The 16559-nt window shown below is 43.1% G+C and overlaps 1 protein-coding gene across 3 annotated transcripts in view; it reads left to right on the forward strand.

The window, feature by feature from the left end:
• ERICH3 (glutamate rich 3) overlaps window positions 1-16559 on the forward strand; it is a 154263-nt gene that overhangs the window by 109970 nt on the left and 27734 nt on the right. For all 3 annotated transcript variants that reach the window (XM_068239213.1, XM_068239214.1, XM_068239215.1), the window contains exons 11-12: window positions 10611-10844; window positions 11970-12077. In XM_068239213.1, the coding sequence (XP_068095314.1) occupies window positions 10611-10844; window positions 11970-12077 (342 nt within the window). The remainder of the gene's footprint in view (window positions 1-10610; window positions 10845-11969; window positions 12078-16559) is intronic.

Raw genomic sequence — 16559 nt, forward strand, 5'->3', positions numbered from 1 at the left:
ACTTTAATGGTTAATAGCAAATCCACCTTAAATGCTAGAAACCCTAAATTTGCAGGGTATGTTAAGGAGATCATTAGGAATAAGAGGAAAAAACTATTTTTCAAAAAGACCTTATAGTTTTTGAGAAAATTGATTTTAAAGTTTCGAAGGAAAAAAAGTATACTTTTAAATGGGGGTCTATACGCAGCCGCAGCGCTTTGGCCAGGGATCGCTATACAGCCGCAATATGGCTGTATAAAGATCCCTGGCATGTTTTCCTATTTTCCCAATTTTTTTTTTTTTTATGTTTAGAGTGTGGGAATTTAAAAAAAAAATTGTGGGGTCCCCCCTCCTGAAACTTTTTAACCCCTTGTCCCCCATGCAGGCTGGAATAGCCAGAATGTGGAGCTCCGACCGATTGGGACTTCACACCCTGACTATACCAGCTGCAAAAAAGGTCTCTTAATGCCGATTTTTGTTCCGGGGTATATGTTGGGGGGGCCCCCCAGGTTTATTTTGCCCTGGGGCCCCATTGTTGCTTAAACCGGCCCTGATTGCCAATTACCGCTACTGCTACCGATTCCGCTTTCCGCTACCAATTTCGGCATTCCGATTTCCCCTGACTTTAATGTCGGTAGAATGGGGATTTCTGCTTAAATCCCCATTCTCTGATTGGTTTATTCATTCTGAGTCTTCTGATTGGCTTAAAATTACCGCATATCGGATAATGCAGATTTTCTGCATTTTACATTACAGTAAAAAATCTGCCGACTTTAGTGGTTAATAGCAAAGCCCTCATAAGTCCTAGACACACCAAATTTTCAGGGTTTATTAAACTGAATCTTGTGAACAAGATGCAAAAAAAAAGTTTTCAAAAAGACCTTATAGTTTTTGAGAAAATCGATGTTAAAGTCGGTGGAAATTTCTGCGATTTCCGGCGGAAATCCGCCTACCGCACTTGTATTACCGATTTCCGCATTCCGATGCGGAAATACAATTTCCAATTGGAATTTCGGAAATTGCATTTCCGCGGAATCCGAATGAGCATCCCTAAACACATGTCACATGCATCAAAAGCCAGCCCTGTCTGCCTCTAATTATACTTACCAAATCACTGACTGAGGCTGGTGCACACAGGGCCGGTTCTAGACTCTTTGCTTCCTGAGGCAAACTTGTGAGGATGCCCCCCCCCCCCCCCCCGATTTGGAATGGTCACGCAGAACCCGACAATTTACTCTACTTAATTTAATGTTCTCACATGACATGCTGCAGCTCAACACAACAGCACACTGGCTGGCTGTGAGTCTGTGACAAACAAACTGCTCACCTTCAGACACTCCATTCCTCCTCAGGAAGGTACTCACAGTACAAAAATGCTGTCCCCAAAAAATATCTGCGCCTGATGCAAATGTTTCACCTTGCTTCATGAGAGAACCGGCCCTGGGTGCACCATAAGAGCTTTTCTGAGCGCTTTGTGATTTTAAAAGCTCCTGCTAATGTTATCCTATGTGTGTGTTTTCTCACTGGAGCAATGTGATTTTGTAAAAATCCCCCATAGCATTGCATTAGCAAGAGCTTTTAAAATCTCTAGCGTTGTGGTGTGCACCAGCCCTTAGAGTGAGTATGCAGATCAGTCACATGGATTCCTCCGGCTGCAGGTGCATTCTAAACGTATAAGTCAGAGAGCCGGCTTTTTAAACGAAATACAGGTTTCAGGGTTCCGGTTGAAACGAAATATAAGAAAAACAACTCCAAGACGGGGTCCTCTGTCGCCCACTCCCCAAAATACCGCTGATACTTATGTAGGTCCACAAGCTTGGAACTACCCTCCCTCCCCCACGCAGATCGCACTGCTCCTCCCCACACCAGGGCTAGGTACCGGTTAGGCCACGCCTCCCACAGAGAAGAAAAGTCCATAACAAACACTTATGCGTTACTGGAGATAGCTCTTTCCAGTCCTTTATAACTAGCTCTGCCTTAGATCAACTTCAATATTCCAGGTTTGCAGTACATCATAATGCCGTACAGATGGCAGTGTTGTCACATCTTTCAAAGCTTTATTCTTTCTTTGGAAACCCTATCTAAATACATACTTAAAAGGCAAATACAGAGGCTCTATTATACTTGCTAAAAGGTTTGCTCTCCATATTAATCCATCCCTAAAGTCTTTTGAAACTGCATAGCACAAGAAAAATGAGTTTTTGAAAAATTCATGCCATTGCTCCGCCTCCTCCCTAAATGGCTAAGGAGCTTTACCATATATTGGTGATATCCTCTCTGAGGTCCTCCCATCTCATATCCTCACTTAAAGTATTTCCTTTATCTGCTGACAGAGTAGCCCCTCCCACTACAAACATGCTTTTAGTTATGGTCATCTTTTCCACTTAGTGCGATTCACTCTGCTTCTAATTTGCATGCAGGAAAAATAATGTGCTTGGAACACTTTTCCACAGATCGCATCCAAATCCGCAGGGTCGCATTTACCATAAGGCACTGTAGGCACTTGCCTACAGGCGTCTGATGGTGGAAAGGCGTCTCACTCCCTCCCCATGCACCTCCCTTCCTCCTTTCCTATGCAGAGTCCTGAGCAGAGTGTAAATGAGAGGTTACTAACCCGGCTCTCAGTATTCCACTGATGAGATCTCCCTTCAGTCATGGGCACCTCTAGCTACTTAATACTGAGGGAACCTCTGGCTACTTAATGCTAAGGGGCACCTGTAGCTACCTATAACAGGTAAGGTATAAAACTGTAAGAGAGAAGTGACAGCTGGGCCAGCCAGGCGGTGCGGTTCGGCAGGAGTTTGTAGGTTCATGGAGAGTAAGTCTGAGCCTGCAAATCCCCATTGCTGTGCATTGGCAGGCAGATTCAGATGTAGCATTTCATCAACACGAATGCAATGTCTATCTCAGTGACAGACGCAATACTCTAGTGAAATGGACCCTAAATCAAACCTGAACTGTAAAAAAAAATATATATATATATATATATGAGATAATTAATTCTATACATAGTACCAATAGTAAATAGTACATTAGTAAAATATTTATATTTCAGGTTTAAGATCTCAATGTTTAACCACTTAAGGACCACAGTCTTTTCGCCCCTTAAGGACCAGAGCCTTTTTCTCCATTCAGACCACTGCAGCTTTCACGGTTTATTGCTCGGTCATACAACCTACCACCTAAAGGAATTTTACCTCCTTTTCTTGTCACTAATACAGCTTTCTTTTGCTGCTATTTGATTGCTGCTGCGAGTTTTAGTTTTTATTATATTCATCAAAAAAGACATGAATTTTGGCAAAAAAATGACTTTTTTAACTTGCTGTGCTGACATTTTTCAAATAAAGTAAAATTTCCTATACATTTGAGCGCGAAAGTTATTCTGCTACATGTCTTTGATAAAAAAAAAAAACATTAAGGGCTCGTTCCCACTGTTGCGACGCGATTTCGGCCGCATTCCGACGCTTGTAAAAACGCATGCGGATGCGTTTCCACATGCGTTTTTACCCGCGATTTCGCCTGCGATTTCGCATGGCAGGGTGCCATGCGAAATTAACCATGACACTGCCAGGGCTAAATAAAATTGAAAAAGGTGCGAAATCGCACGCGAAATCGCGGGTAAAAACGCATGTAACAAACGCATGCGTTTTTACTATTAAATACATTAGCGGCGATTCGCACGGATTCCCGACGCAGGCGAAATCGTTGGCTCTTTTGTGCGTTTTTTTCACGCTGAAAAAAATGCACCTCAACAACGCTACAGTGGAAACAGGCCCATCCACTTGTATTACATGTGCGGATCTGCATGCGTTGGACGCATGCAGATTCGCGATAGTGGAAACGAGCCCTGAGTGTATATTTATTGGATTGGGTAAAAGTTATAGCGTTTACAAACTATGGTGCCAAAAGTGAATTTTCCCATTTTCAAGCATCTCTGACTTTTCTGCGCACCTGTCAGGTTTCATGAGGGGCTAAAATTCCAGGATAGTACAAATACCCCCCAAATGACCCCATTTTGGAAAGAAGACATCCCAAAGTATTCAGTGAGAGGCATGGTGAGTTCATAGAAGATTTTATTTTTTGTCACAAGTTAGCGGAAAATGACACTTTGTGACAACAACAACAAAAAAAAAAGTTTCCATTTCTTCTAACTTGCGACAAAAAAAAATTAAATCTGCCACGGACTCACTATGCTCCTCTCTGAATACCTTGAAGTGTCTACTTTCCAAAATGGGGTCATTTGTGGGGTGTGTTCACTGTCCTGGCATTTTGGGGGGTGCCTAATTGTAAGCACCCCTGTAAAGCCTAAAGATGCTCATTGGACTTTGGGCCCCTTAGCGCAGTTAGGCTGCAAAAAAGTGCCACACATGTGGTATTGCCGTGCTCAGGAAAAGTAGTATAATGTGTTTTGGGGTGTATTTTTACACATACCCATGCTGGGTGGGAGAAATATCTCCGTAAATGACAATTGTTTTATTTTTTTTACACGCAATTGTCTATTTATAGAGATATTTCTCCCACTCAGCATGGGTATGTGGAAAAATACACCCCAAAACACATTATACTACTTCTCCTGAGTACGGCGATACCACATGTGTGGCACTTTTTTGCACCCTAACTGCGCTAAGGGGCCCAAAGTTCAATGAGTACCTTTAGGATTTCACAGGTCATTTTGAGAAATTTCGTTTCAAGACTACTCCTCACGGTTTAGGGCCCCTAAAATGCCAGGACAGTATAGGAACCCCACAAATTACCCCATTTTAGAAAGAAGACACCCCAAGGTATTCTGTTAGGAGGATGGTGAGTTCATAGAAGACTTTTTTTTTTGTCACAAGTTAGCGGAAATTGATTTTAATTGTTTTTTTCCACAAAGTGTCATTTTCCGCTAACTTGTGACAAAAAATAAAATCTTCTATGAACTCACCATACTCCTAACGGAATACCTTGGGGTGTCTTCTTTCTAAAATGGGGTCATTTGTGGGGTTCCTATACTGCCCTGGCATTTTAGGGGCCCTAAACCGTGAGGAGTAGTCTTGAAACCAAATGTCGCAAAATGACCTGTGAAATCTTAAAGGTACTCATTGGATTTTGGGCCCCTTAACGCACTTAGGGTGCAAAAAAGTGCCACACATGTGGTACCGCCGTACTCAGGAGAAGTAGTATAATGTGTTTTGGGGTGTATTTTTACACATACCCATGCTGGGTGGGAGAAATATGTCTGTAAATGACAATTGTTTGATTTTTTTTACACACAATTGTCCATTTACGGAGAGATTTCTCCCACCCAGCATGGGTATGTGTAAAAATACACCCCAAAACACAATATACTACTTCTTCTGAGTACGGCGATACCACATGTGTGACACTTTTTTGCAACCTAGGTGCGCTAAGGGGCCTAACGTCCTATTCACAGGTCATTTTGAGGCATTTGGATTCTAGACTACTGCTCACGGTTTAGGGCCCCTAAAATGCCAGGGCAGTATAGGAACCCCACAAGTGACCCCATTTTAGAAAGAAGACACCCCAAGGTATTCTGTTAGGAGTATGGTGAGTTCATAGAAGATTTTTTTTTTGTCACAAGTTAGCGGAAAATGACACTTTGTGAAAAAAAAAACAATACATATCAATTTCCGCTAACTTGTGACAAAAAAGGATTTCACAGTTCATTTTGAGGCATTTGTTTTCTAGACTACTCCTCACGGTTTAGGGCCCCTAAAATGCCAGGGCAGTATAGGAACCCCACAAGTGACTCCATTTTAGAAAGAAGACACCCCAAGGTATTCCGTTAGGGGTATGGTGAGTTCATAGAAGATTTTATTTTTTGTCACAAGTTAGTGAAAAATGACACTTTGTGAAAAAAACAATAAAAATCCAATTTCCGCTAACTTTTGACAAAAAATAAAATCTTCTATGAACTCATCATACACCTAACAGAATACCTTGGGGTGTCTTCTTTCTAAAATGGGGTCACTTGTGGGGTTCCTATACTGCCCTGGCATTTTACGGGCCCAAAACTGTGAGTAGTCTGGAAACCAAATTTCTCAAAATGACTGTTCAGGGGTATAAGCATCTGCAAATTTTGATGACAGGTGGTCTATGAGGGGGCAGATTTTGTGGAACCGGTCATAAGCAGGGTGGCCTCTTAGATGACAGGATGTTTTGGGCCTGATCTGATGGATAGGAGTGCTAGGGGGGTGACAGGAGGTGATTGATGGGTGTCTCAGGGGGCGGTTAGAGGGGAAAATAGATGCAATCAATGCACTGGGGAGGTGATCGGAAGGGGGTCTGAGGGGGATCTGAGGGTTTGGCCGAGTGATCAGGAGCCCACACGGGGCAAATTAGGGCCTGATCTGATGGGTAGGTGTGCTAGGGGGTGACAGGAGGTGATTGATGGGTGTCTCAAGGTGTGATTAGAGGGGGGAAATAGATGCAAGCAATGCACTAGCGAGGTGATCAGGGCTGGGGTCTGAGTGCGTTCTGAGGTGTGGGCGGGTGATTATGTGCCCGCAAGGGGCAGATTAGGGTCTAATCTGATGGGTAACAGTGACAGGTGGTGATAGGGGGTGATTGATGGGTAATTAGTGGGTGTTTAGAGGAGAGAAGAGATGTAAACACTGCACTTGGGAGGTGATCTGATGTCGGATCTGCGGGCGATCTATTGGTGTGGGTGGGTGATCAGATTGCCCGCAAGGGGCAGGTTAGGGGCTAATGGATGGGTGGCAGTGACAGGGGGTGATTGATAGGTGATTGACAGGTGATCAGTGGGTTATTACAGGGAATAACAGATGTAAATATTGCACTGGCGAATTGATAAGGGGGGGTCTGAGGGCAATCTGAGCGTGTGGGCGGGTGATTGGGTGCCCGCAAGGGGCAGATTAGGGTCTAATCTGATGGGTAACAGTGACAGGTGGTGATAGGGGGTGATTGATGGGTAATTAGTGGGTGTTTAGAGGAGAGAAGAGATGTAAACACTGCACTTGGGAGGTGATCTGATGTCGGATCTGCGGGCGATCTATTGGTGTGGGTGGGTGATCAGATTGCCCGCAAGGGGCAGGTTAGGGGCTGATTGATGGGTGGCAGTGACAGGGGGTGATTGATGGGTGGCAGTGACAGGGGGTGATTGATGGGTGATTGACAGGTGATCAGTGGGTTATTACAGGGAATAACAGATGTAAATATTGCACTGGCGAATTGATAAGGGGGGGTCTGAGGGCAATCTGAGCGTGTGGGCGGGTGATTGGGTGCCCGCAAGGGGCAGATTAGGGTCTAATCTGATGGGTAACAGTGACAGGTGGTGATAGGGGGTGATTGATGGGTGATTGATGGGTAATTAGTGGGTGTTTAGAGGAGAGAAGAGATGTAAACACTGCACTTGGGAGGTGATCTGATGTCGGATCTGCGGGCGATCTATTGGTGTGGGTGGGTGATCAGATTGCCCGCAAGGGGCAGGTTAGGGGCTGATTGATGGGTAGCAGTGACAGGGGGTGATTGACGGGTGATTGACAGGTGATTGACAGGTGATCAGGGGGGATAGATGCATACAGTACACGGGGGGGGGGGGGGGTCTGGGGAGAATCTGAGGGGTGGGAGGGTGATCAGGAGGGAGTAGGGGGCAGATTAGGGACTAAAAAAAAAATAGCGTTGACAGATAGTGACAGGGAGTGATTGATGGGTGATTAGGGGGGTGACTGGGTGCAAACAGTGGTCTGGGGGGTGGGCAGGGGGGGGTCTGAGGGGTGCTGTGGGCGATCAGAGGGCAGGGGGGGGGAAATCAGTGTGCTTGGGTGCAGATTAGGGTGGCTGCAGCCTGCCCTGGTGGTCCCTCGGACACTGGGACCACCAGGGCAGGAGGCAGCCAGTATAATAGGCTTTGTATACATTACAAAGCCTATTATACATGCGTGCAGCGGCGATCCGGGTGCTAGTAACCCGCCGGCGCTTCCAAACGGCCGGCGGGTTACAGCGAACGGTGGGCGGAGCCAGTCCCCAGCGGCTGATCGCGTCACGAATGACGCGATCGCCGCATAGCCACTCCCGCAGCCGCCCCCGCCGATGGGCGTATTGCGGTCGTTTGGGCCCGGACTTTGCCGCCGCCCATCGGCTGGGGGCGGTCCTCAAGTGGTTAAAAGTGAATTTGTAACAGCAGCAAGCCACTACAGTCTGATACAAAATCTGCTTCAATTAAAGGACAACCGAAGCAAAAGGGATATGAAGGCTGCCATATTTATTTCCTTTTAAGCAAAAACAGTTGCCTGGCAGCCCTGCTGGTCTATTTGACTGCAGCAGTGTCTGAGTCACACCAGAAACAAGCATGCAGGTAATTTAGTCAGATCTGACAATAATGTCAGAAACACCTGATCTGCTGCATGCTTGTTCAGGGTGTATGGCTAAAGGTATTAGAGGCAGAGGATCAGCAAGATAGCCAGGCAACTGGTATTGCTTAAAGGGAAATACATATGGCAGCCTCCATATACCTCTCACTTCATTTGTCCTTTTAATTGCAAAATAAACAGTAACAAAAGTATTGAGCCTTCCAACTTTTCGGTAGTCAAACCTTATCAGCATTATTTCCTCAGCCAGATAAAAGTGTTTTAAGTTCTATTTGCTATTCAGGTCCTCAAGCTGAATTCAACAAGCTGTTGACAACCCTATTTGCATAGATAAGAGCGTTAATTATTTCACACCTGCAGTGCTGGAAAACAGAAAGGGACAATTTCTTAGTGGGACTAGTACTATATGTACCTATATGTATCTCATCATGTCACATGTCAGTTCAGGTACCCTTCCCTTTACATAAATACACGGTGTAGACTAAATACAGTGTAGCTTCTATTGACAGTGTGTTATGTGCAAAGGGGCCAAAATAATATCATTCTCTAAACAGGTTTCTGGTGGACTTGATGCAAGCAGTACCAAATGTAATATTTGGAACAGTTCATTCATTAAGAAAATATAGCTCAGGAGGTCAGGTAGAATGCTGGGCAGGAAGTAGGTCACTGGGATTTCCGTCACTGGGCACATGTGTTGCACCGCGGTCTCGTTGTTTACACTTACTCCGTCGCCCATTGACTTGCATTGCTGCATAATCCATGCAGTAGGCATGGATGATGCGGCAACGTGCTGCAGACTTTGTGGCGGGAATGCAGTGGCTTAAAGAGAATCTGTATTGTTAAAATCGCACAAAAGTAAACATACCAGTGCGTTAGGGGACATGTCCTATTACCCTCTGTCACAATTTCGCCGCTCCTCGCCGCATTAAAAGTGGTTAAAAACAGTTTTAAAAAGTTTGTTTATAAACAAACAAAATGGCCACCAAAACAGGAAGTAGGTTGATGTACAGTATGTCCACACATAGAAAATACATCCATACACATGCAGGCTGTATACAGCCTTCCTTTTGTATCTCAAGAGATCATTATACACAGGCAGTGTGCAGAGAGGGGCCTGGAGGAGGGAGATGCATCACAGAACCACAACACTGAAGAACTTGGCAGCCTTCCAGACACAGGCTGACAAGTCTGACAAGAGAGAGATAAGTTGATTTATTACAGAGATGGTGATAGTAGAACGTGCTGCAGTAAGCCAGAACACATTAGAATAGCTTTTGGAACTTGTAGGATGATAAAAAACAGGATGCAATTTTTGTTACGGAGTCTCTTTAAATACTTCCAGTGCACACGTCTTCATAGACTTGCTATACCCTTGCGGTGGGGATGTGGCGGGGAAGCGATCAGTGTGATTGAGTTGTCTGGATGCCGATGGGAAAAAGTGTATGGCCACCTTAAAAGAAGACTCGTTACTTTCCATAGCTATCAAACTAGGGACGTAGCAATTGCCATAGCAGCTATAGCAACTGCCATGGGCTCCTGAATCAGAGGAGGCCCACATGGTAACTGATGTGTCCACTAATTATTGTCCTGTGTTTCTCCACCCTCTGTCATTATCTCAGTGCCCATAGACTGTTTGCCGTGTACAGTGCTTAGGAATGAACATCATAGCTCTCAACTGTCCCTCTTTCGGAGGGACAGTCCCTCATTGTGAACCCTGTCCCTCTGTCCCTCTTTCCTTCTCATTTGTCCCTCTTTCAGGATTTTGTCCCTCTTTCTATATAAATATATATTTATCTACAAAAAAATGTGTTTGATTGACTCTAAACTTTATTCCCACACTTTAATTTGATATACTACTCATTTTAAAATGTGAATATGAAGAAAAATAAACTGGGATAGAAAGGACAAGTGTGATTTGAATAATAAAACAACATATTTTTCTTATGAAATCTTTATGGTATGCGTGGCTAGGAGTGTGACGGGGCGTGATCAGGGGTGTGGCAGGGGCGTGGTTTAAGTGTCCCTCTTTCTCATATCAAAAAGTTGGGAGGTATGTGAACATTGCCTAGTCAACTCATATCCCATATTGTAGGGGCTGGTGGCATTGCTCAAAAGCGCCTAGCTGTGATGGCCCCATCAAAATTCAGCTATGGGGTTCCATAATCTCTAGCTACGCCTCTGTATCAAACCGCTGCAAGTCCAATTCTCTCTCTTCTCGGCGGTAAACCCTCTTTAAACTAAGGTGAGCTTGGAGCCATCTAACAGCTGTGAGCCCCCTGAGCGTCTTTATTTCTCTTGCAGAATACGATGAAGATTTTGAAGAAGAATGCAAGCCTGATGAGAAGCATAATGAAGACGGACAGGCCGATGATCAAGTGGATGGAAAGTCAAAGTCACCCTCGGATAATGAAAAAGATGATTTAGACCAAGTGAGAAGAAGTAACACACCATCAAAAGCGGCGCCCGAGGCCTCTGACAGCGACGGAGATGAAAGCGACGGGCGCTGTGACAGCGGCGATGAGGAGCATAAACAAGGTTGGTTCTTCTGTATCTCCTTCTCTCTTGCTATTTAAATCTGTCATTACCAAAAGATCTTTTCTTGGGTATAAAGTTTCATTAGGCCGAGAACTGTGTTCCTGGGAAAATCGCATCTCGCTGTCCAACTGGAAGGGGCGAGTTATTTCAGAAACAGGCAGCTCTGAGAGCGCACACTGTCAATTTATTCCGCCACTTTAATCCTGTTGGCCGGCCATCGAGCGGGACGCTTTGATCATCAGTTAACGAGAAGCACTAGTCAAAAGCTCTTTCCAGGCAGTTTTAAAAGCCATGAACCTCTTTAAGGGGCACCTGTAGTGGGGGCACAGTATGGAGACTGCCATATTCATTGCATTTAAAGGGAACACGAGGAGAGAGAGATATGGAGGCTGACACTTTTTATTTCCTTTCAAAAGGGAAAATGGTTGATCAGCAGGGCCAGATTCACCATAAGGCACTGTAAGCAAGTGCCTACAGGCGCCTGATAATGGAAAGGCGGCTCTCGCCACTCCCCAAGTACCTCCCTTCCGCCTTACCTATGCAGAGCTGAGTGGGATGTAAATGGGAGGTTACTCACTAGGGCCTCAGCATTCCACTGACCACATCTCACTTCAGTCACGGGCACCTCTAGCTACAGTACCTAATACTTGGGGGCACCTCTAGCTACTTTATACTAAGGGCACCTTTGGCTTACCTAATACTAAGGGACACCTGTAGCTACCGATGACGGGCAAGGGAAGTAAGGGAGAAGTGACAGCTGGGCCAGCCAGCACACTTGTGGTGCGGTTCGGCAGGGTGTCAGGACATCTATGCCTATAGGCTCCTCTGAAGTAAACCCGACCTGGTAATCAACCATGGTTCACTTTTTAGATATACGGTATATGATTCCTCAAATCAGCATTGGGCAATATCTGAGAAGTTCTGAGAGGCCAATCATACCTACATATTTCTAAGCCCATCATTTCTTATTTTTCTATGATAGCTGTTTGCTAGACTTCCTATTACCACATCTAATGATGAGGATGCAGGCACACTCTCCGCTCGCTTTTATGACTCCCTTCCATAAATTATCTTCCCTTTGAACTCAGAAACTGCCTTTGATATTGTCTTTTCCATACTGAATAGGCCGACATAGCGTAGCAGACGAGGAAATGAACACGGCTGCCAGGAAAATTCAGTCTCTTTATAGGCAACGTAGGAGCGGCTGGCCGAACAGTCACGAGAAGAAACCAGGTTTGAAACAGCACAGCCGCTGATCAGAATCGATTCCGCCCGCTAATTGGCTTGCCATTTATATTTTTTGAGGCCGGTCTTGTCATTTTCTTAAATTTCTCTCCCAAGCCGGCAGAATCTGCATGTTCCACAATCAGCACTTCTCTGTGATTAAGCCTGCTCTTTTTAATTACCCATTTAATTGAATATCTAATCACGGCTTGAAATGGCATATGAAAAATTGCATTGCAAATATATCTTATTACGGTGGGTGCACCCTGATCTCTGCGCGAGAAAAAAAAATACAGTTTTCCCCAAAAATAATTCATCAGCAGTTACAGCCGTCTTCTAGAAATCTGGATTCGCTTAAAGGGTCAATCCACCTTAAAACTGATTAAGTTATGGATGGACACAGTTTAAGTGAATTATTCACTTACTAAATCGTAAATCTCATGGCTGCATTTTGTAATGAATTAAACAAAAGAGAAAAAAAATCAGGAAGGGAGAGGCTTTCTAAGTGGTGAGGAGGAGGAAGGGAGGAGCTTGTATAAGCGGTACAAAGAATCTGCAAGGAATGAGGCGCCTACACTTTATCACCTATGCTATCAAGGCATTTTGTATTGACCTGAGGAAGTGGGCCATGGCCCCTGAAATGTGTTGTCAGATTTGTTTTTGTATAAAAACATTTTTCCAGTTTAACTGGTGTCTATATCTTTTGGAGATAAGCAATTACCTCTCTTTTTATTATATAATTTTTTGTTTGTATTTAAAAATACTAAAATAGAACACACATATTGGGCGCCTCCATCTTACCCATTACCTGCAAGGAATGAGTTGGTGATTATTCCCAATAGGCCCCACCCAGAACTAAGAATTACCTCTGAGTGGACAAACCATTTAATAGAACGTGTGAATTAAAACATATTTTAGCAATTAGGAGGCTTAGCAGTGGTCTATTCACCATCTGATGTCCTTGCAGATCGCAGTAGCGTTGCGTGAATGAAATCAGCAATGCATAAGTGTGGTCAGGCTCTAAGCAGTCTTGCTTAAAATTCAGAAGTAGCTTCATGCACCAGAGGGTTGTACAATGGCTCCAGAAGTACGATTATGCGCCACTTAATATACAACACCTGAACACTTCCATAATTTTTCCTCAGTTCATATAAATACTTACTGCAACTCTTTTTTTTCCACACTGTACATACCTTATACTGCTGTATTGTTGCTCTGTACTTTTTGTAACAAAAAATAATTTTCCAGGCTAAAATTACTGTATGAGGTCTAAAGATACGAGTAGCTATGACTGACATCCTTCTTCTCTGACGAACCCTCCTCTGGAGGATACAATTAAACTCCTGCATAATTAATTAAAAAAGCTTCATCCTCACATCTAAAATACCTCACAGTAGTACTTTACCGACAGAAGTCAGCTGATCTAATCACTGTCAGAAAAAGAGGTCGTGGTTACTCCTTGTTTGCCTTTGTAAATTGTGTAATTACTGAATGTTTTAGACCAGGTCTAAAAACAGGTCTAAAACATTTGATAATTATCAATAATTATTAGTGAATTCCCTTTTGATGCGACTGATTTACACCAAACCATCAGTAGACTAAACCCATCAGTAGACTAGTCTAAACTGCTTAGTGAATTAAGGCCAATATCACCAGAATATTTAAAGGGGCAGTTTAGTGAAAATTATTATTTACATTAATCACATATTAGTTATTTAATGTGGAGAGCATATCTCCATGTTAAAAAAAAGTAGATGCTATCACTTAATTTTGCTTTGGCAGAGAGCTGAGCTGGCTCATTACTATACTATGAGATGGGCTTCAGCCTGCTTATAGCAGACACTCCAGCTGATTTATAATGCTGACTCATACACTACAGAGAGCTGAGCTGCGTCACTATGTGACGGACTGGACTTCACTGATAGCAGACACTCTAGCTGATAACGCTGACTCACTCACTACAGAGAGCTGCTGTTCTCTGTAACTAGCTAAGTAAATAAACAAACAGGCTGCTACATAAGTAACTAATTAGCAGCCTGCTTTATCTATTCACTTAGCTAGTTACAGAGAACTCAGAACAGCAGCTCTCTGTAGTGTGTTAGTCAGCGTTATAAATCAGCTGGAGTGTCTGCTATAAGCAGGCTGAAGCCCATCGCATAGTATGCTAATGAGCCAGCTCAGCTCTCAGCCAAAGCAAAATGAAGTGATAGTGTCTACTTTTTTTAACACAAGGTCCATGGAGAAAGATATGCTATCCATATTAAATAACTGATATGTGATTAATGTAAATAATAATTTTCACTAAACTGCCCCTTTAAGAAAAGTTAAAGATTTCTTTACTTCTACTGGCTATTAATTGGGATGAAGTTCAGTCCTGGGTTAAAGTTCTTCTAATTTTTAAACATCATCTCCACCCAAAAGTTATTTCACGGTAGATGAGCATCCATATACTGTATACAGTGACCCATGAGCTTCTAATATGCCTTGAAATATCAGTGGTTTTCTAATAGTTAGAATAGATATCGTAATAACTTGTAATTTGTGTTGGAAACATCTTACCATTGGTCCCCTTAAAACACTATTTCAACCCAGCATAAGATTTGAACCCATGAGTAACCTCATATCAATCTTCTGTAGTGTGGATTTAAAGTATGGTACTACATGTTAAAAGCCAAACAGGGAAAAAAACTATAATGTTGGGCAGTTGGCCAGAAATAAATATAAGTAGCATCTAACAAGTAATTATTCAGAGGTAAGGGTTTTCCTGTATGCTGCTAATAAATAAATTAAGAAAAGTATTATTATACCTCTCCATTTCACCCAGCCTTCTGGTCTACATAAGTGTGATCACTATACATATTTCACTGCCATTTTTCAAGGGAACAACGTTACAAAAATGACAATTCTTTTTGAAATTCCCAAATTAAATTACATTTTTTACAATTTTCTCCCATTGTAGATAGGAAACAAACAGAGCCCTATTCCTCCAACAGTTCACTAGATAGTAGCTCAAGTGAACATGACTCAAATGATGAGGGTGGTGAAGTGAAGAAGAAAAAGAAGAAAAAGCAAAAGCCCAAAGAAGAACTTGAGGAACCAGAGGATCTAACAGACCTAGAGAAAGAGCCAAAAATGGAGAAGACAGTAGATGAGAAGGAGGCGGATGCCATTGATGAAGGCGATAAGGAGGTTGAGGACAACACCGAAGATTATGCTGATCAAACAGAGTTGGAATACTCCAAAGATGACACTGAAATTAACCAAAGCAGTCCAGCAGAGAATGAGGAGGAAAAAGGTGATGATGGAACTTTAGATGTTATAGATGAAGACAACGCTAAGGTAGAAGATGACCTAGAAAATGAGAGTGAAGAAGAAGGTGGTGAGTACAGACTGTGATCCGAGCTGTTCTCTGATAATGCATGCCACCCATCGTCGTGTTTGCAGTGTGTTCATCCTACAATGCATGCACTATGACTTTTTCACCTTCTCAGATGCAACATAGACTCTACAGCATGGACAGCAATGCTCTGTAATTGCCATATATCCATACAAAAGCATAAATGAAGCATTGTTGAATATCTTATTTGCTCTAATAAAATGCAAAGCCAAGAGAACAAATCATTTGAAAGAAAGACTAACTCATCGTTTTGTTGTGTAAATTCTATCTGGGTTGGTTATCGTGTCCACCATGTTCAGTACACTCTGGGGTAAAGTTTGGGAAGAAAGTTGGCAACTGACAACTGATTTAGTCTTCTAGTAATATGAGAGTAATGGAACTTAAAGGACATCCGAGGTGAAAATAAACTGATGAGAAAAACAATTGTATCTATCCTCAGAGTCCTAAAAATGACTTTTTTAGATATCCCACAGTTATATTTTATATCTAAATTTAGTTTGTAAGTTTTTACTGTTTCATTGTCTCTGCTCAATGACACCTCAGTGAAGTATATCAGTGCTCAAATCTATTAATTATTGACCCTTTGTATCGCTTTTCTGCTCTCAGAAGCCATTTACTGACAGGAAAGTGTTTTATGGCTGCAATTCCCTATCAGTGAGGGTTATGCTATAGTCTGACCCAGTCTGACCCGGTCCCGACCCTGGCAGAAACTGTCACTTACGTACCCGATGTTCAACTTTTTCAGGCAGAGAAAGAAAAAAGGAACACAGCATAGTTATTAGTGTGCTTGGCACTGTACATACCCATGTCTATCTCATCATGTCACATGTCACGTCGGTTGTCCTTTAAGCAAAAACTTTTTTATGATTCTTGTATGTTTGCATAATGAGAGGAAGGGGCAGAACAGCTGTATAGACAGGATGAGAAATTAGAGGAAATCTCAGTGAAGGGAGGGAACATCTCCCTTTGGCCATTATATTAGGAACAACGCAGAGAGATTGGCCCTTCCTCAGATTATTAATGGGACCCTGAGCACAGCATCTGGGGATGCAATTAAGCATACTCCCGAATACATGGTAATACCCCCTCACTTA

The sequence above is a fragment of the Hyperolius riggenbachi genome, chromosome 6 (genome assembly GCF_040937935.1).
Source record: "Hyperolius riggenbachi isolate aHypRig1 chromosome 6, aHypRig1.pri, whole genome shotgun sequence".
Lineage (NCBI taxonomy): Eukaryota > Metazoa > Chordata > Amphibia > Anura > Hyperoliidae > Hyperolius > Hyperolius riggenbachi.